Raw genomic sequence first — 21,762 nt, forward strand, 5'->3', positions numbered from 1 at the left:
TGTGGCCTCCCCTCAAACACTCTCGCACCCCTCCAATCTATTCTAAACTCTGCTGCCCGACTAATCCACCTGTCCCCCCGCTATTCCCCAGCTTCTCCCCTCTGTCAATCCCTTCACTGGCTCCCAATTGCCCAGAGAATCCATTACAAAACCCTAACCATGACATACAAAGCTATCCACAACCTGTCTCCTCCATACATCTGTGACCTCGTCTCCCGGTACTTTCCTGCACGCAACCTCCGATCCTCACAAGATCTCCTTCTCTACTCCCCTCTTCCCACAATCGCATACAAGATTTCTCTCGCGCATCACCCCTACTCTGGAACTCTCTACCACAACATATCAGACTCTCACCTACCATCGAAACCTTCAAAAAGAGCCTGAAGACCCACCTCTTCCGACAAGCCTACAACCTGCAGTAACCACCGATCGACCAAACCGCTGCACGACCGGCTCTACCCTCGCCTACTGTATTATCACCCATCCCTTGTAGATTGTGAGCCCTCGCGGGCAGGGTCCTCTCTCCTCCTGTACCAGTTATGATTTGTATTGTTTAAGATTATTGTACTTGTTTTTATGTATACCCCTCCTTACATGTAAAGCGCCAAGGAATAAATGGCGCTATAACAATAAATAATAATAATAATAAATAAAAATAGGTGACACCAGCTGAAATCTATCAGTAATTAGAAAGCAATCCTGCCACTCAGTGAAAAATAGTATCAGCTGATTCAACTGACGCCCCCCACACACAAATGATACACCATTTCAAAGGTGAACTTGCTCCCTTCAGCAAGAAAAGAGCCAAACAAACCACACATCCACGATTTTATCACTAAATACAGTTTAAACATTCATTTTCATAAACCTACAGAAAGACACAATGACCTGCAGGTGGCACCTCAACCGGAAAACATTTTTTGGTCTCTACTTATCAAACCAATTTATTGTATTACCAAGCTAGATATATAAATACACCCTAGTCTAACCCAGTCCTCCGGATTACTCCTGAAGTTGGAGACGCCGGGTTCACAAGCCTTGGAATGTTCCTATGTCAACCCTTATATGTTCTCTTCCCCCACTCAGGGAGGTGGGAAACCAAAGTGTATAAGATAACATTAAACAGACAATCAAGGGAAGATGGACAGGGATAAATTAAAATAACAATAATACAAAATGCACTCACCAAACACAGGGGAGTAAAAGGCAAGAGAAACCGAATAGGAAAGGATGAAGATGTGCACACAAAGAAAACTCCAAGCAATAATCGGAACAAATCTCTAAACGCCAATGCCAACTCCAACTACGAACTACACCTCCAACTCCAAAACAGGCAGTAAGAACTAACACTGGCAATTCATAAGTGCCAGAAGCGAGAATACATAGCAGAGGGGAGTGTCAAACACTGAACAGCGGAGGCAATCCAGGTAGGAAAACTCCAGGAGTCTCAACTGAACACATTAATCCTTGCACTGCCAGCAAGGAAAAAAAAACAATGTTTAATAAGATAGTGAAGTACTTTAACCAGTGCAGGAGTTTGTAAAACCGAACACCACAATCTTCTGGCCACTCTCTGTCTCAAAATCCCCTTCACACAATACTTTTTCCCTTTGTCATTTCTCAATAATACATATAACTTAATTTATAGACAGCTATGGTTTGATCTCTGCCTGCGTGGATTGGATGGGTTGTTACCGACATCTGGTGAAAATTTCACATCAATAGCACCTTTACAAATATATTTACGGTACTTAGAAAATTAGTGAAAATTTCAATACTTATTTTACCCGGTGTAGCTCCCCAATATATATGAACTCCTAACAGAAAAATGCTACCTGAAATTCTATATGTTAAAGGGTTATTCCCAGAGTTGCAAGTTATCCTCTATCCATAACTGAGACACCCAAGAATCCCTAGAAAGGGACTCTGTAGAGCCTTGTCTTCTTGATGATGTGCATATTATTTCACATTACTGTTGGTGTGGAAGTGGATAGCAATAATTAAAAAGGTAAACAGGAAAAAAAGTACAACTTACCTTCTAGGATTCTACGTAGCATTGAGTCTTGCTCATGAGGAGCTTGGCTAACTGATGATAGCTCATCTTTCATTTGTGTCATATCCATATCTATAAAAGATTTAAAAGAACAATAATCACTGCACAAAAAAATTTCTTATCCCTTCTTTTATCATGTTGTCGTTTCCTCTCCTTTCCTCTTCCTATTTTGTTCCATATCGCAATTAAGAATAAGTCTGATATACAGTGTATATATATATATATATATATATATATATATATATATATATATATATAAGTATGTGTGTCAGTGTCCAGCTGCAGCAATGAGACTCATGGGTCTTTCCCACCTGGTAATCAAGTACCTGCACGGACTGGATTAGGAGTAGATCCTTCAATAGGAGAACAAAAAGGAAATCCAGCAAGAACTCAGCAAACCAGGGTTGGAGTAAAATGATACTTTTCTTTATTTCTTCAACAAGGTAAAAAAACGACCCACAAGGATCAGAAACCAGAGTGCATGGCAGACAAACGCAAATGGGACTCTGGTCTACTCTGGTTTCTGATCCTTGTGGGTCGTTTTTTTACCTTGTAAAAGAAATAAAGAAAAGCATCATTTTACTCCAACCCTGGTTTGCTGAGTTCTTGCTGGATTTCTTTTTTGTTCTCATATATATATATATATATATATATATATATATATATATATATATATATATTAGCTCCACTTCTCAACCTTGAAACTGAAACACAAAGAAGGAAAAGACGTGAAATTATGGAAATCACAGGTTGGAGAGACATGATTATGATATGAAAATGCTGAAAAAAGAAACAAAATAATTAAAACACCTCAATTTATTCAGTACAGAGTGTGTGAGCTATGTGCAGAAATCCCCGCGCTTACACACTTTAGCTACACTAAATGCACTTTGGCAAATCATCAAGATCTGCTGCTGGCAGCTCCCTCTGCAATTACCACACCAACCAATGATATCCCAGATGTGCTCAATGGGAGACAAGTCTGGAGATGCTGCAGGCCATAGTAGAATGTTTAGACCACACAGTCTGCTCACAGTAACACAAGAAACATGCGGCCTGGTGTTATGTTGAATAATGGCTGTTTTTGTTTTCATTTTTTCATCATTTGCATATAACATGTTTACAAATTGTGTGATTTCTATAATTCCACAACTTTTCCTTCTTTGTGTTCAAATTTTAAAGTTAAAGATTGTGTGCGTGTGAGTAAAATGAAGGCAGGTGACACTAATACTGAGTTGCTGGCAGTCAGTGCGGTGGTTGCATGTTTAAGCCATGGGCTGGACAGAATTATTGGCAACCTCAACTTATTATTTGGTTGTACATCCTTTGAAATAAATAACTGCAGGCGTTTCCTATAAACATCTACAAGCTTCTTACACCTCTCAACTGGAATTTTGGACCAAGCTTGTTTTACAAACTGCTCCAGGTCTCATATTTGAAAGGTGTCTACTCCAAACAGCAATTTTGAAATCTCTAAACACATATTCACTAGGATTTAGATCCAGACTCATTGCTGGACACATCAGAACTCTCCAGTGTTTTGTTTCTATCTATTTCTGGGTTCTTCTTAAAGTATGTTTGGAGTCTTTGTCCTGCTGGAAGACCGAAGACCAAGGCTGCAAACCCAGCATTCCAACACTACATTCTAACCCAAATTCCTTTGGTAATCTTCAGATTTCAAGATGCCTTGCACACAGTTAAGGCACCTAAAACAATTCCAAAACATCTTTGAACCTTTACCATATTTGACTGTAGACAGAGTGTTCCTTTCTTTGTAGGCCTCATTCCGTTTTTGGTAAACATTAGAATGACGCACTTTACCAAAAAGTTCTATCTTGGTCTCATCTGTCCACAAGACGCTTTCCTAAAATGTTTTGGCTTACTCACATACATTTTGGTAAACTACAGTCCAGCTTTTTTATTTCTCTGTGTCAGCAGTGGGGACCTCCTGGGTTTCCTGCTGTAGCCTTTCATTTCATTTATATGTTGTTAGATATTTTGCGCTGACATAGATGCACCCTGAGCCTGCAGGACAACTTTAATTTTTTTGGGAACTTGATTGGGGCTGCTTATCCAATAGGAGGAGGTGTCGCATTGTATGTTAGAAACGCGTATATCTGCACAGAGATTGAAGCTTCAGAGACTGGGAGTTCTGTGGAAACTGTTTGGGTAAGAATACAAGGACAGAACAATTGAAAGGACACCATTGTAGGCATTTACTACAGGCCGCCTGTGCAAGCTGAAGATATGGATGAACTCTTTATGCATCAAATGGCCAAGTTCTCCAAAAAATATGACATAGTTGTCATGGGAGATTTCAACTATCCAGACATTTGTTGGGAATCTCTCTCAGGCAAAACTAACAGGTCAAGGAAATTCTTATCCTCTCTTGCTGACAACTTTATCTTCCAAAAGGTAGGGGAGAAAACAAGGGGAACTGCTACCTTGGATCTAATCCTTATAAACAGGGAGGAATTGGTTGAGGAGGTAAAAGTGGCTGGGACCCTAGGAGGTAGCGACCATGCTATTTTAGAATTTTGGATAACTAGAGGAGGAAGACCTGTGAAGACTCAGACGTCAAGGTTAGATTTCAGAAAGGCAGATTTTAAGGGATTCAGAAAGAGAATTGGAGGGATCCAATGGCTGGATATCCTTAAAGACAAAAATGTCCAGGAAGGATGGGAAATCTTGAAAAATGAAATTCTCAAAGCACAATTGTTAACAATTCCGAAAAGAGGGAAGAATAGGAAGCATTTAAGGAAACCAGGATGGATGAACACAGAACTTAAGCACATGCTAAAAAGGAAGAAAAAAATGTTTATAAAATGGAAAGAGGGAGGCATATCTAAAGAAGAATATAATGCTGTCTGCAGAACCTGCAGGGCAAAAATCAGATTAGCTAAAGCTGAAAATGAATTGAGGCTTGCAAGAGATGTCAAAAGCAATAATAAAGGATTTTGGGGATATGTCAAAAGTAAAAGAAAAGTCAAAGATGCTATAGGATTTTTACAGGATGAAAATGATGAAATGGTAAGACAGGATGTTGAGAAGGCCGAACTTTTAAATTCCTATTTTGCATCTGTTTTCTCTCAGAAAGGAAACGTAACATCAACTGTTCTTCACTGTCCTATTAAGGGTATAGAAGAATCCAGGATGTCTATAAACAGAAAGATAGTGAGGAAACACTTAGCTAACCTAAATGAATTCAAGTCTCCAGGTCCAGATGAATTACACCCCAGAGTACTGAAGGAGATAGCAGAAGAAATTTTTGAACCCCTCTCCATAATCTTTGAAAATTCTTGGAGAACAGGAGAAGTCCCAGAAGACTGGAGAAGAGCAAATGTTGTTCCTATCTTCAAAAAGGGGAAGAAGGTGGACCCAGGCAACTATAGGCCGATGAGTCTGACTTCTATACCAGGAAAGATCTTTGAACAAATTATTAAACAACATGTATGTGAGTACCTGCATAAGAATGAAGTGATTAAACAGAGTCAGCATGGGATTGTAACTAATAAGTCATGTCAGACTAACTTAATTTCCTTCTATGACGGAATCACTGATTGGGTGGATCAAGGAAATGCTGTAGATATAGTATATCTTGACTTCAGCAAAGCATTTGACAAAGTATCTCATACAATCCTTATAGAAAAAATGACTAAGTATGGAATGGACAAGGCAACTGTTAGGTGGATTCATAACTGGCTTAGTGATCGGACCCAAAGAGTGGTCGTAAATGGCTGCACATCCAGTTGGAAGAATGTCTCAAGTGGGGTACCACAGGGCTCTGTCCTGGGCCCTGTATTGTTCAACATCTTTATCAATGATTTAGATGAAGGAATTGCGGGTAAACTGATTAAATTTGCTGATGACACAAAGCTAGGAGGGATAGCTAATACTAGAGAAGAGAGAGAGAGGATTCAAAAAGATATAAATAAACTGGAGAAGTGGGCAGCAACTAACAGAATGGTTTTTAACAGGGAAAAATGCAAAGTACTACATCTGGGCAATAAAAATGAAAAAAGCATATACAGAATGGGAGGAATAGGGCTAAGCAACAGCACATGTGAAAAAGACTTGGGTATACTAATAGATCACAGACTGAATATGAGTCAACAGTGTGATGCAGCAGCAAAAAAGGCAAATGCCATTCTAGGATGTATTAACAGAAGCATACAGTCTAGATCACGTGAAGTCATTATTTCCCTCTACTCCTCTTTGGTCAGACCTCATCTGGAATATTGTGTCCAGTTTTGGGCACCACATTTTAAAAAAGACATCAACAAACTGGAGCAAGTTCAGAAAAGAGCGACCAGAATGGTGACTGGTCTGCAAACCCTGTCTTATGAGGAAAGGTTGAGGGATTTGGGAATGTTTAGTTTGCAAAAGAGAAGACTGAGAGGAGACTTAATAGCTGTCTACAAATATCTAAAGGGCTGTCACATTGTAGAAGGATCAACTTTATTCTCATTTGCACAAGGAAAGACTAGAAGCAATGGGATGAAACTGAATGGGAGGAGACACAGATTAGATATTAGAAAAAACTTTTTGACAGTTAGAGTGATCAATGAGTGGAACAAGCTGCCACGAGAAGTGGTGAGTTCTCCTTCAATGGAAGTCTTCAAACAGAGGCTGGACAGACATCTGACTGGGATGATTTAGCGAATCCTGCTTTGAGCAGGGGGTTGGACCAGATGGCCCAGGAGGTCCCTTCCAACTCTACAATTCTATGATTCTATGATCCGGACTATCCCATGTTGCAACTTTTCATTAATTTTTTTCTGAAGACCACATTCAGTGAAATTAGTTACATTGCCATGCGTTGTAAACTTCTAGGTTATTTTGCACACTGTGGACAAAGGAACAAGATCTCTGGAGATGGACTTGTAACCTTAAGATTGTTGATATTTTTTCAACAATTTGGTTCTCAAGTCCACAGACAATTCTCCTCTCTGTAATCCATGCTTAGTGTGGCACATAGACACACAATGCAATGATTGAGTCAACTTCTCTTTTTATCTGGTGTCAAGTGTGATGTTCATATTGCCCACACCTGTTACTTGCCACAAGTGAGTTTGAATGTGCATCACATGCTTGAAGCAAAGTTGTTTACCCACAATTTTGGAAAGGTGGCAACAATTTTTTTCAGTTGTTCACCATTCAGTATAAATGATGTGTAAACTTTGTTCTGCAGGTCAACACAATCAGGTAATACCAAATTTATCTTGTTTATTTTTAAAGTGTACTTGTTTTGCCCCCCCAAAAAACTAATTTTATCCAGTCACCATATTCTGGGGCTTATAACTTCTTTATTTTTCCATAGACAGAGCTGTGGGGGGAGCTTGACCTTTGTGGGAGAAACCACAGTTTTTACTTAGGCCACTTTTGAGTAGATAAGATTTGTTAATCACTTTTTATTCCAATTTTAGGTATGATGTACACAAAATAGCAATTCTGGCATTGTTTTTTTGTACATATATATATATATATATATATATATATATATTTTTTTTTTTTTTTTTTTTACAGTGTTCACCATGCGGAATCCACAATGACATGGTTTTACAGTACATGTTGATAGGATTACACAGATACCCAATTAACATGCGGTCCTTATGGGCTGCAGTGTGTTGTCCATGCCAGTGAGTGTGCTGCACGATCTAACAGACTTCGGTCTGTGCAGGCGCTCTGCGATTCATTGCAAAAATCCAATGTGGTAACAAAGGGAGAACCCTTCCACCTCTTACTTGATGCAACTGCTATTGACAGAGCCATTTAAGAAGTTAATAGAGTTGCTCCAGACACAGACGTGCACGCTCCCTGCTGCTGTGTCGCTGCTTTTAGCCTGGAGTGAGCAGAGGAAAATGATCACAATCTGTGAGAAGACAGCACTGCTTTTTTATGTCCCGTTGGAAAGCAGCACATTCCAGTAGGATGTAAATAGGCAGTTCAGTAACGGGAAGAGTTAACCCGTAAATGCATTCATTAAAGCGTTAGTCCAGAATGCAAAAATAAATTTCAATTAATAAATCTTTAAAAACTAATAATTTTCATAATTTAAATCTTGGTACAATTTCCCACCATTTACTCTGTCGTGCAACTTAGGGTTCTGTCTATATTACCCACTTCCTATGATGGTTCGTTTGAGAATCCCCAGTGCACGAAGGGATACTCAAATGAATCGTCATCTCCTGGATGAAACTGCTGTCACTCCCCTTTCCACCAGTTGCATTCCCGTGCGGTCGGCAGGCGCGTCAAAACGAAGCATCGGCATACATCCGCATGTCCTGCATACCCAATGTTAAAGATAGGTACACAGGACGCATGCAGAAGTAGGCGGGCCTAAATGGAAGAAGTGTGGAAGTGGGCAGAGCTTCAGGGAGGAAGTACGCAGCCCTCCGCAGAGCCCTGGTATGCAAGTATAAACCCAGCCTAAATAAACCCCCCCCCCAAAAAAAACCATTGTGGAATTGTGGGATTCTTTGCCATTTAGTCATGCTTGGATTTTTTTCCCCTGCTTTCCAGTAAATCACATGATAAAATGAACGGTGTAATTCAAAAGTGTCACGGTCACGCGTGTCTGGACGCAGCGAGTACCGCAAGGCAAACCCATGTGACGCACGTGACCCTGGATACACCGCCTCCAGTGGGGCGAATTTAAATAATAAACACGTGCAGCTGGATACACCGCCTCCAACTGGCGAATTTAGACATTACACGTATATACAAGTCTGGAAACCTCGCCTCCAGTAAGGCGAATTTAAACAATAAGGGAAACCTGGGAAACATTAACAATGGTGGGCCCTGCGATAGGGAAAAGGGAAGTGGAGACCTCCTGAGCTCCCCTGAGCCAGTGTCCCTGCACTCCTAACGTTCCCTATGCCGGTTCCGCACCGGGCGCGCAACAGGAACCTAAAAACCCTAGCTCACCCTGACCTAAACCCTCACTAGGAAATTGGTCGGTGCGGAAACTAATCCCACCACTGCACTAAACACACAAGGGAAAATGACAATACAGGGGAAACACCACTCAGCTTTGCTCTGTTGCATACGCTCCTAGCAACAGAGCCCACCACCTGTGTGCATCTTCTCCTCCACCCAGATCCATCACCATAACTGGATCCTTCACCATAGTGCAGCCTTGGAGCAGAGTCCACCACCAATTGCAGCAGTCCAGTAACAGAGTCCCAATGATGAGTTCAGCTTCTGCCCAAAAAGTCAAGCATGCTTGAGTCCAGCTCTCAGCAACAAGGTCCAGCATGGTGAGTGCAACTCTCACCATCGTCGCCACTCCACCAAGCCATGCAAACACCTCCTGTCGACACCATAAACTGTGACTCCACCACGCCATGCCAGCCCTTCTTGCAGACCACATAGCTGCCACTCGTCCCCTCTGGCTGGGCTGCGCAGGACTCATGTTCAGCTTCTTCATTCACCCAGGCTTCCTCGTGAATGACTAACACACAATCAATATCACCAACAGTGATTGAACCCACCTGGCTCCCTTTTATAGAGCCTAACACCTGTTTTGTAATTGCGTGCACATTGACCCTAAAACTAAGGTGCGATACCACTCACCACCACCGGGGCAACTTAGAATGAACGACACCACGTGTAATAATTCTAATGGCCACCGGGGGCAATCAACCCACTTTGGCACCTAGCCAAAGGAAAAAAAGTTCACTTATCCATTTACCTTGTCAGATCCAGCCTGGATCATGACAAAAAGTACACCTCGTCCCGGATAAAGCAAGTTCTCACATGTCAAGAGCAGTGAGACTATGGAACTCTCTGCCATATGATGTTGTAATGAGTGATTTCCTACTAAAATGTAAGAAGGGTCTGGATGCATTTCTTGACAAGTATAATATTACAGGATATATACACTAGTCTCCTTAATATTGCGTTGATTCAGGGAGCTAGTCTGATTGCCGTATGTGGAGTTGGGAAGGAATTTTTTTCCCCAATGTGAAGCTTACTGTTTGCTACATGGGTTTTTTTGCCTTCCTCTGGATCAACATGTTAGGGCAAGTTAGGACAGGATATGGGTTGAACTAGATGGAGTTAAAGTCTTCCTTCAACCTTAATTACTATGTTACTATGTCATTGTGAACAAAAAAAATAAAAATGTTATGGATCTTGAAATAAGGTGTTGAAAAAACGAACAACGCAAAAATGAAAAAAAAAAAAGCCAGGTCCTTAAAGGGTTAATAAATCTGTAAGACGCATCTAGTGAGGAGACCCCACTTCATACCTTAGATTGTGGGTGTGTAATTGTTCATCTTTTTGTAAAATATTTTTAACTTTTCGCTAATAAAGGAATTTGTTTTCTATATACACCTGTATCGGAAGCTGGATCCTTCCTTCTCCTGAATATTAATATTGAGCAGAATTAATTTCAGTCTTTAAAGCCTATTAGTTTGGCCTTCACAACAGTCACAGTCTCTCATGTGGCCCCTTGGGAAAATTCTCGCACCCCTGCTCTATTTTATATAGCGCTGTGTTATGTATAGCGCTGTAAATGAGGGATAATTAGCATGAAAACATCTGCTTGCAGCATCAGAAAGTGCACAGTTCGGGCAAGCAACTCAACAATATCACTGGTCCAAACTGTCAACATTTTGGTGTGCAGAAAGCCAGGAGGCAGGGAAGTGCTAAGCTCCTGTAGACCGGTAACAATATCTTTAAGGCTGTGTTCACACAGGGTTTTTTTAGTGGTATTTTTAGCGGTTTTTCCAATAAAACCGTTAAAAATAAGCTTCCCATTCATTTCTATGCATTTTGCACTTTTTGTGCTTATTGATGCGTTTTTTACAGCGAAAAAAACGCATCGCGATAAAAACCGCAGTATGCTCATTAATTTCACGGATTTTGCAGCGTTTCTGGCTAGTTCTATGCATTTTGAAAACGCATAAAAACCGCGCGTTTTCTGCGCAAAAACCGTGCGGAAAACGCGCAGAAAAAAACGTGCGGTTTCTGGGAAGGGAGTCAGGTTTTTCAGCAGAAATTTTCTGCTACGTGTGCACTTAGCCTAAAACTTTGGAATTTTCAGTTTTTAGAACAGATTTGCATGCGAACATTCTTTCCTGCAAGTGACCAAAAGGCAAAAAATGTTGTCCCACTGGTCCTAACTGTAACGTATGATCTCTTATAGCAAAAGAAGTTTTAAAGAAACATGTTTCTGAAATAAAGTTTTTTTGTTGTGTTTTACACGTCTTGTTTGTATTTTTTTTCCCTGTGAAAACAAAATATCCTAATTTTCATGTATACTGTAGTATATTAGTCATGGACCTCATTTATCAAAATCATCTCAATGAAAAACTCTCTGTAGCAACCAATCTTGTCTTCCCGCTTGTCATCCTTGAGTTTTCCGTCTCTATGGTACTACTTACAGTATTTACAGCTTTTCTTTAAAAATGGTGGTCCAGCCTTAGGCTATAAGTCTGCTGTCATTCTATGTGACTGCAGACTTGCAAATTCTCACATTGCGAGCACTATGCACTGTGAGCATCCTTCAGTGCTAGCACTGGGAGCAGCAAGCATGTGATCACAAGTGTGTGATTAGCATACATGCAGTCACATGCCGACTAGATGGACGCCGCCTTGCTCAATGAAAGTGTATTGAGCAAGGCCGGACAGTCTAGTTGGCATGTATGCAAGTCGCACATGACCACCTGCTCCCTGTGCGCGCAGCATGAGCATTCACAAGTTTGCAGTCACATAGAGTGACTGCAGACTTGTAGCCTAAGGCTGGACAACCCCTTTAAGTACTTGCTTCAGGTATTACTACATTAGTTTATAAAGCCATTGCGAGGCACAACAAAAACACTATTGACAGGCAAACACTAGGACCCTCACTAGTCTAGAGAATGGGGCACTGAAGAGACCCATGTGAGTGGGGTAGAGGCTGGGCATGCGCATCCATTCTTTCACTATGGGATTGCTGGAGACAGATGAATACAGCGCTCAGCTACTAGCAGTCTCATAGAATACAAATGGAGCAGAGATGCCATGCCAAAGTTCCGTTCCATCCAGACCGGGTTATTTAGACCTGCATTTTCAGTATCGGTGGGGGTCCAAGCGGTCAGCCCTCCAGTGATCGAGAAGTTAGCCCCTATTGTATTGATGGGGAATAATGCCCAAACTTGGTAGGTGCAACCACGTTAAAGTATATAGTGTATATATTGAAAAATCTACAAAACAGTCTCGGCCATCTAAGATTTATTGCTTTTTTTATTTTTTTTTCATGTATTTTAAAATGCATAAAGCACTTACAGGTTCCATCACTGTCATGTGGACTGACTGCGCCTTTCATAGGTAGATATATCTCCGTATCAGGCTGCATCGTATATTTCATCAGCAGGTCAGCAGACAGGTTTGCCATCGACTCATATGTATTTTCATTTTCATTATCATGGCTTAGTTCCTCCTTAATATGACTTCTCAACAAGTCTGCAGTTTCCTTTATCACATAAAAATAATGAAATATTAACCCGCAGTCAATTACCTTATTAAAATGTTTCACGTTCATATTTGCTTACAAAAGTGAGGCTTTTGACATCTGAAAATGTAAGAATAACCAACCACTTGTTGCCACATCACTTTTACCTTCTTGGTACCTGACGGTAAGCTGCCCCTTTGTTATTTATAGAACATACTAACAAAGTGAAATAATATTGCTAGTTTCTGAGAAGTTAACACAAAAGTGTCAAAAAAAATATTTATAAGATATAGAAAAATGTTCAGAATTGAGAGTCCTCAGTGGTTGATAACTTTTAATGGCTAACTGAAAAGATGGTAACACATTGCAAGCTTTCGAGACTACTCAGGTCTCTTCTTCAGGCTAGACTAATACTGGCTAACACGGTACAAAGATATACATCTTTCCTGTATAAGATATAGCAAACTTTTGAAATTACTCAAGAATCTAAGTGAAACCAAAAACCTGAGCTGGACTATAAGCTGGTATTTATTTTGCAAATTCAAGAGCTCTTATATTTTGTACATATAACAGCTAATAGTGCGGCTCAGGTTTTTGGTTTTGCTGTAATTTTTTGCACTCTGTACAAACACGAGGCGTGGCCCTCCTTTCTGAGCTAACTATTCCATCTGCATAGCTTCCCATGCATGGGTGTCTTATTCGGGGCTGTATCCTAGTCTGAAAACATGAATCAAATAACTATACAGGTATCATATGAATAAGGAGGACTTTAAAGAGCCCCTACTACTATTTGCAACAACTTTAATTAATAAATGTTAAAAGGGGGGGCTTTACAAAGCAAGGGTAGGTCACATAGATGAGGGATAGGGATTCTGGCCCTAGTTTGACCTAATGGTTTCCCTACCTTGTCGCGGAGGTTGGCACCCTAAAGAGCGATGTGGTGCCCCCACTCAACATCGGCTTGCCCTCAATGACCCTGTTATATCCTACAGAGATGTAGCACCACCGTGAACAATCAAATAAAAGCAGACAGGTATATGTTACCCAAATGGTAACATTAAAAATACATACAGGGAGATAATCCTATCCAAGAATGTGAATATATCACCTATGTCTTATTGGTCAAACAATTGTAAGTATATCACATAGGTCTTATTAATCAAACAGTATTGTGAGCACTTTTCTATATACACAGACTAGACCATTTCTGAGTTTTGATCCTGTGTAATCCTTAGGGAACATATGAAGGTATATTGCCCTTGCCCAATGGCCTAAAACAATTCAACAATATAGATATGTCCCAAAACATGCATATTAAAACACAGGAACACGATCAAATCTCATTGTTTATAGGCCATGAAAGACATATGAATGATGTCTATAAGGTACTTATCATTCGTATTCTGATGTACATCCATCTACCAACGCGTTTCTCCCCTCGTGTATCAGCGGTTCATCAGGAGATTGGGGTAAGAAGAAACAATTGCTATGAATGCATTCTCCCTGAAGGAAGTGATAGCATTCATGGCAAACATTTCTTCTTATCCCAATTGGGGTTACAAGATGGGGGAAACACATTGGGAGTTGAGATGTACATCAGAATTCGAACGATAAGCACCTTATGGGGTTTTTTAAGTCCATCCTGGTCTACCCTTATTTATACTGATGTCCTATAACACATGGTAAGGTTTTAATACTAGATATCGTAGGTTAGGACTGTCCTGTGGGACACACCTTGTCGTGGTGGGATGGCTTTTCTGCTTTTTTGATCAGAATAGCATTATCTAAGTATTCCATGAAATTTACATGTATTTACTTGTGGTAGTGTCTATGCTCATTTTTTTTTGTTTTTTCTCTAAGAACGGTATCTAAAATGTATTTTAGGTTAAAATCCTTTAAATGGGAATCACATGTGAAGTATTAATGACAACATTTGTTGCAGGTTTTTTGAGCCAGTAAATTAGTACCTTAACCCCCTATGATGTGCCATTAAGTCATGTAGAGGTGTCAGGGACTTTGGAGCGGGCTCAGGAGCTGATGCAAACGGAGGACGCATTTGTTCCTTATACTGTATGCTTTGCAAAGTGTCATTCTCCCTCTTATATGTTTTCTTATTTGTTCCTTGTTTCCCTTTGCCTTTCCTATTGCCTTTCCTTTTTTATGTATCCCCTCCCCATAATATTTGAAAAATCTCAACAAAAACATTTTGAACAACAAGGGGCAAATGCCGGATATGTTATATAGCTAACATCTGCCTCTACTGGTAATCCTTTAGAAGCCCTGTAAACCACTGAAGCAATTAAGTGCCGTAATACAGCCCGTACGCTAATTCCGGCACCCATTGTCCCACTCCTTCCTCGACACTGACCCAAGAAACTGATGGGTTGCTGTGACAGCTGGGGGTCGGCTGAGCGCCTGACGTATTGTTGTATCTAGTAGAAATTATAAGATGTTTGCAGATTCAAGTCCCCAAATAGGACTAACAAATAGATATAAAGTAGCTACATTAAAAGAAAATGTTACAAATACAAAAAGTTGAATCACAATCCTTTTCCCCAGTTAAAAAGAATCTGTCAGCGGGTTTTTACTATGTAATCTGAGCATAATGTAGCAGCTGAGACATAGATTTCAGGGATATGTCACTTATTAGGCTGTGTGCTATTGTTTCCATGCAATGAGTGTTTTATCACCAGGATATTATCACTTCCAGCTAGCTCCCTCATGCCAAGTGGTCTGACCACACCACCTCCCCTAATAAGCAGCTCACTGTCAATGGACAATGTACACAGAGCATGGTGGTGTGGGCGGCGGCAGCTTCCTGAGCTCTGCTACATCTAAGAACTCTGATTGTGTCACAACTACTGCACCCAGTAAACTAAGTTATACATCAATGGATTCAGGCTCTCTGACCCTACGTTATGCTGCTCTCAGATGAGTACATGTACAAACAAAACCCTTAGTGCTGACCCACTGACAGTATTGGGGATAACACCCAAAAACAAATATAATAATATGGTAATATCCCAGATGATGAAACCCAGGAAGAAAAGGGTGATACAAAAAAATCTCAATATAATAATTAAAAAAAAATTATTTACATACATTAAAAAGTACAAACATGTTAAAAAGCAAAGTTTTACTCGTAATAGGAGGATATAAATTGATCATTAAGAATTGCAATTAATAATTTACAATTTGGCTAAAAAGATTACGGCAATTTAAAATATGAAAATCATATTACAATTGAAAATATATTGTGATTTATATACTGCCATTGTGTGTACAGAGCTGCCTGCATCAGAAAACATGAGACATAGTTTATCAAGGTAAAGATCCCGTAGCAGTATAGTATGTCAGCACAGCAACCAGGGAGAAGTTACCAAAATAAGCAGAAGAAGGAAACAGAATAACAGATATCAGTAGACCACATGCACAAAGTGTGGAGCATATCTAATAGTGTTGACAATGAGAGTAGTGAAAAAGATCAGTGTGTCATGATGCCCAGGAATGGAATATACCTGGTAACTGCCGGCCTGGATCAACTGTCTTTGCGCACTATAGAGCGTTTCGCTCTGCTTCTTCAGGGGGTGTGTGACCCTATGGGCCTTAATGCAGAACCTGCTGTCAGTCAATGCTGGGGGCACAATTACAGCTGCTGCTCTCTATATACAGAGTGGTGAATGATACCACGCCTGCACCACCCCCATAACTGAACGCCAAACACTGCCGTGGGGGGGGAGTAAAGTTAATTTCCCCCCAGAAGCAGGGCTCTAAGTGCTGGCGTCAAACAAATCTTCATCAATAGTCAACTGACTTATACACAGACAATACCCAGACAGATCACCATCATAAATAGACAATATATCCTCATTCCACTCAGTCATATAACAACCTACATAATCACTCATTACTAACATCAAGTGCACGTTATTATATGACACCTCGTGATACATTGTAACCATGTACTTCGCCTTTTGCTGCCTGACTTACAATGTGACACATAATACAGTGCTTGATGTTAGTAGTGAGTTCTTTTGTTGGTTACTATGTGAATATGTTGATTCAATAGGCGATTAAATAAAACCTTTCACTTTTAGTAAAGCGCTGCGGAATATGTTGGCGCTATATAAGTAAAGATTATTATTATTATTATTATTATTTTAGCACCTGCAGCATAAAAGAGATGTGATAGCAGAGATACCGGTCAAACAACATACAGCTTGTTCATAATATGCTACTTTACACATTTTTTGTTATTTTATACTGTATAGGACCTGCTCTACATTGCTTTGACTACCAATGCTGAGACGGTAAAGTTAAAAAAGAAAACTGTAGAGATGAGTGAAATTTATGGCTAGAATCTTACTTAAAGGGAACCTGACAGCAATTTTTTGCCACCTCATCTGAGAGTAACATAAAGTAGAAGCAGAGACCCTGATTCCAATGATGTGTCAGTTAGTTTACTGGGTGCAGCAGCTGTGATACAATCTGAATTCTTAGATGTAGTAGAGCTCAGGAAGCTGAACCCGCCCATACCACAGCTTCTGTGTACATAGTATATTGACAGTTAGCTGCTTATCAGAGGAGGGGGTGTGGTCAGACCAGGGCTTGTGTGCACTGTGGTCCCAGCATTAATTATCTCCTAGTGATAAAACCTTCATTGTTCGTAAACAGCACACAGCCTAATAAGTGAAACATCACTGAAATCTGTGTCAGACTCTATATTATGCTGTCCTCTGACTACTTATCAAAAGCCTTCCCTTTAACAGATTATTGCCAATTTGGCAATCTATCACCTATCTGAATGCTGGGACCTTCAAGTATCTTGAGAATCTGGCTCTGAAATGTTCTACTAGAATAGAGCAATGGCTGTCTGCTCCATTTATTGTCTATGGGACTGCCGGAGATAACCAAGTCATGTGCTTGCCTATAACCAATAGTCCTATTAAAAATAAGTGAAGTGGTGTTGTGTATATGCCCCCAGGATCAGTGAGGATCCCAAGGTCCGATTTCCAAAAAACAGTAAGTTGGGAATAACCCAATAACAGAATCTATGGCAATAGTTATGACATAGGGTTGTCCCAAATTGTGCACAGATTGTAGAATTATTATTTGCTATATTAAATAATAAATCAGTGTCTACATGTAAGGCAAGAATAAATTACATTCAACTGATTCCTGCATAATAATGTCTCATCAATGCCAAGTTGTTAAAGTCATACAGCATCCACCATCTGATTTAGCACGATAACTATATTTGTGACTTGACACTCTTAATATAAAAAATAATTTTAAAAAAACCTTATGCTCAGAAAGAAGTAAAGGATGCTCATTGCTCACCACATATTCATCTATGAATTGCCGTAAGTCCATGTAGCCATATTTTTCTGCAATGTTGTTTGGAAAGTCCCCATTTTTATTAGCTACGCTGTAAGCTTGTAAAGATCCAGGGCAAGTGAGAAGGAGAGCAGTCAAATTTTTTAAACCATATTTTGCTGAGAAGTGCAAAAGTGTTGGCAATTCTTCATCCCGATGGTCTGAAAAAAAAATATATGTATGTTTTTTATCCATAGCAGTCTACAAATAGCATACTGACTCAGTAGTTTGCTTTGTAGTACTGAGGACCGGAGGTTCCCACTCAACTCGTTTTGCTGTATGCTATTCTGGCCGACAGCTTTCTCTCTAGAATCCCTGATAAATATGCAGGCGTGCAATGGTTCACTTAGACGGGCCGATCACAGCCCACTAACAGCAAAGATTAATAGATATAATATCGATTAGCCCAGGTCTATGAAAACTAGCAATAAAAAGAATGAATGTTAATACAACCATTCCTTCCTCATACTTAGGTGACCTCGGCCCCAGCTGGAAGAATATAGATCTGCTCCACTGACCATCGCTGAACCATGGATACGTTTGGATAAAGCCAGGATTGGGACCCGCCAGTCACCTGGCTTCATGGAGATGTTCGAAGAAGTCATGTTGTGACCCTCGGGTCAACTGGTCTTGTGCCTCAATGGACTGTCATCTTACTAAGCTTGTCGTTACTTTTCTCTGTGTGTGTGCCACAGGTGGGGTAATCAACCCTGGAAGATGGAGCCAGGTTGTGACCCTCTGGTCAACTGGCCTTGTACCTGGACTGTCATTACTTCCTTTTGAGTGTGCCACTGGTGGTGTAGACAACCCTGGAAGATCTGAAGTAACAACTGCCATTATCCCGGCGAGTCAGCGGAAGAGTGAGACTCTGCAATGTGCACCATCTTGGGGTATTTTGCTGGGACTGTTGTATGTATTATTTGCCTGTTTTGTGGTTCAATAACGTATTGCCACACTCTTTTACCCTCACCGTATGTTGTCTGAGTAGCATTACGCCCACAATAAAGGGAGAGCAGGCGTTTGGTGGAACGATCCCTGGTCCATGTGATTTCTGCTAGCGGTCCAGGGTGCCCGCTAACCCCCCCTTGTCTTGACAAGTATTATGTTCTCGGCAGCACATTCCCTTTTTTACATCGTGTGATGTGCTGCCGATAATAATTTTTTGCCAGCATAAGAGATTTGCTCTTTTGAGGGGTTGCTTTTTTTATGGACCGATAGTTAGGAACGAGTGTGAATTCTTCTTCGCTAATTCTCAACTTGACTAAATGTGCCTTGAGTCACTGTAGCCTACCGCCTAGGAAATCAAAAGATTATGGTGTTGCAATTCAACTTACGCAAAATCACCTATAGGGAAAGAGTCTGGGGGTCACAGACACATTAGAGCAGCTACTTTAGCCTAATATGTATGGGATCTTTAGATTCACATCCAACTAAGGACAACAGCTACGTGTAGTTCCTATGTTCTCCCCATGCTTGCATGGATTAAGAAAAACATTGGCTTCATAAAAAATGGCCATAGGATGTGTATCTGAGACAGGGAAATTGAATTGTAAGTCCAATTGAGGACAAGGTCTAATGTGAATGGTGACAATTTTTGCACAATGCTGTAGATTAATGTTTCTGTTATGTGGAAAATGAGAAAAACAAAACACATCCTATAGTGCTACAAAGCAGCTTGTACCTCACTGTAGTATATTTGGCCGCATTAAAAAAACACTTTATGTTAAGATATATATATATATATATATATATATATATATATACACATACACACACACACACACACACACACTCTTCTGACCTTAAATATGTCAATCACCAGAAATCTATGTATATTATAGCTATGAAATGCAAATCATGTCAGAACAACTTTTATGTGGTGTTAATCTGTGAAATGTTGAAAGTAAAAAGGAGCTTTAAGATATGATAAACACTATCTCACAAATAAATGTGTCATTAAAGTAAGAATTGACACTTGAAATTAATTTGCAGATCTCAAAATGCTGAATAAAATATATACATGTTTTTCCAACAGTGCATAAAGATTCTCATCCATATTGAACACCTCCATCTGTCACATAATCCATGCAGACAAAAAAAATTATTAAATTGCTGTGAAAAACAATATAAATTAATGTGCCAGAGGGGAAAAAAGAAAGGGCTGTGAAAAATGCTTTCATGGAAATGCACAAAGAAGGAATCACTCCTGCTATAGCTTCCAGAATAGATAGAAACCTGATGGATATGTCTGATGTTTAGGCATTAGAATGTTTTCAATTGATATGATACTTTTACTTTTATTAGTATGTCAGTATGTCACAAAAAAAACACATTCACATTGCTGGAACTGGATCAAAGAATGCTTTTTTGTTTTCTTTTTACTTTATCTGAACCACTTAGCATTTAAGAAGAGGTTGTCCAGTAGTGGGCAACCACTTTTAAAGCAACCCTATGATAGAAAATGAAAACACCCAAAATAATTTTGGAATTATTTTATGTTTTGTTATTGTGTTCTCTGTACAGCGTCTTGAAAAATTATTCATACCCCTTTTACACATTTTTTGAGGCTACAGCCACAAACTTAAATGTATTTTGTTGGGATTTTATGTGATATACCAACACATAGTAACACGTATTTGTGAAGTTTTAAGGACATTTTACATGGTTTTGTAAATATTTTAAAAATATATACTGTATATACTCGTGTATAAGCCGACCCCCCCCCCTAATTCTGTCACAAAAAACTGGGGAAAACTTATTGACTCGCGTATAAGCCGAGAGAGCACAGTGAGTGGCCCCAGATAATGCTGCACAGTGAGTGGCCCCAGATAATGCTGCACAGTGTGTGGCCCCAGATAATGCTGCAGAGTGTGTGGCCCCAGATAATGCTGCACAGTGTGTGGCCCCAGATAATGCTGCACAGTGTGTGGCCTCAGATAATGCTGCACAGTGAGTGGCCCCAGTTATCTGCACAGTGAGTGGCCCCAGTTATCTGCACAGTGAGTGGCCCCAGTTATGCTACACAGTGAGTGGCCCCAGATAATGCTGCACAGTGAGTGGCCCCAGATAATGCTGCACAGTGTGTGGCCCCAGATAATGCTACACAGTGAGTGGCCCCAGTTATCTGCACAGTGAGTGGCCCCAGTTATCTGCACAGTGAGTGGCCCCAGTTATGCTGCACAGTGAGTGGCCCCAGTTATGCTGCACAGTGAGTGGCCCCAGTTATGCTGCACAGTGAGTGGCCCCAGTTATGCTGCACAGTGAGTGACCCCAATTGTGCAGCACAGTGAGTGACCCCAGTTATGCTGCACAGTGAGTGGCCCCAGTTATACTGCACAGTGAGTGGCCCCAGTTATGCTGCACAGTGAGTGGCCCCAGTTATACTGCACAGTGAGTGGCCCCAGTTATACTGCACAGTGAGTGGCCCCAGTTATGCTGCACAGTGAGTGGCCCCAGTTATGCTGCACAGTGAGTGGCCCCAGTTATGCTGCACAGTGAGTGGCCCCAGTTATACTGCACAGTGAGTGGCCTCAGTTATGCTGCACAGTGAGTGGCCCCAGTTATACTGCACAGTGAGTGGCCCCAGTTATACTGCACAGTGAGTGGCCCCAGTTATGCTGCACAGTGAGTGGCCCCAGTTATCTGCACAGTGAGTGGCCCCAGTTATGCTGCACAGTGAGAGGCCCCAGTTATGCTGCACAGTGAGTGGCCCCAGTTATGCTGCAAAGTGAGTGGCCCCAGTTATGCTGCACAGTGAGTGGCCCCAGTTACGCTGCACAGTGAGTGGCCCCAGTTATGCTGCACAGTGTGTGGCCCCATCATATTGCTGCTGCTGCCGCTGCCTCCGTTACCAAAAAAAAAACTGCATACTCACCTCCGTCGCTGCCCCCTACTC

General features: G+C 40.7%; 1 protein-coding gene across 1 annotated transcript in view; it reads right to left on the reverse strand.

The window, feature by feature from the left end:
- The window catches only part of PIK3AP1 (phosphoinositide-3-kinase adaptor protein 1), a 203,334-nt gene that overhangs the window by 60,252 nt on the left and 121,320 nt on the right, over positions 1-21,762 (reverse strand). Inside the window, exons 7-9 of the mRNA XM_073585858.1 lie at positions 17,832-18,028; positions 12,326-12,512; positions 2,036-2,125 (exon numbers count right to left, since the gene is read on the reverse strand). Of these exons, the coding sequence (XP_073441959.1) occupies positions 2,036-2,125; positions 12,326-12,512; positions 17,832-18,028 (474 nt within the window). The remainder of the gene's footprint in view (positions 1-2,035; positions 2,126-12,325; positions 12,513-17,831; positions 18,029-21,762) is intronic.

This window comes from Dendrobates tinctorius, unplaced genomic scaffold (assembly GCF_039654945.1).
Source record: "Dendrobates tinctorius isolate UK_male_01 unplaced genomic scaffold, ASM3965494v1 ptg000089l, whole genome shotgun sequence".
In the NCBI taxonomy this organism is placed as follows: Eukaryota; Metazoa; Chordata; class Amphibia; order Anura; family Dendrobatidae; genus Dendrobates; species Dendrobates tinctorius.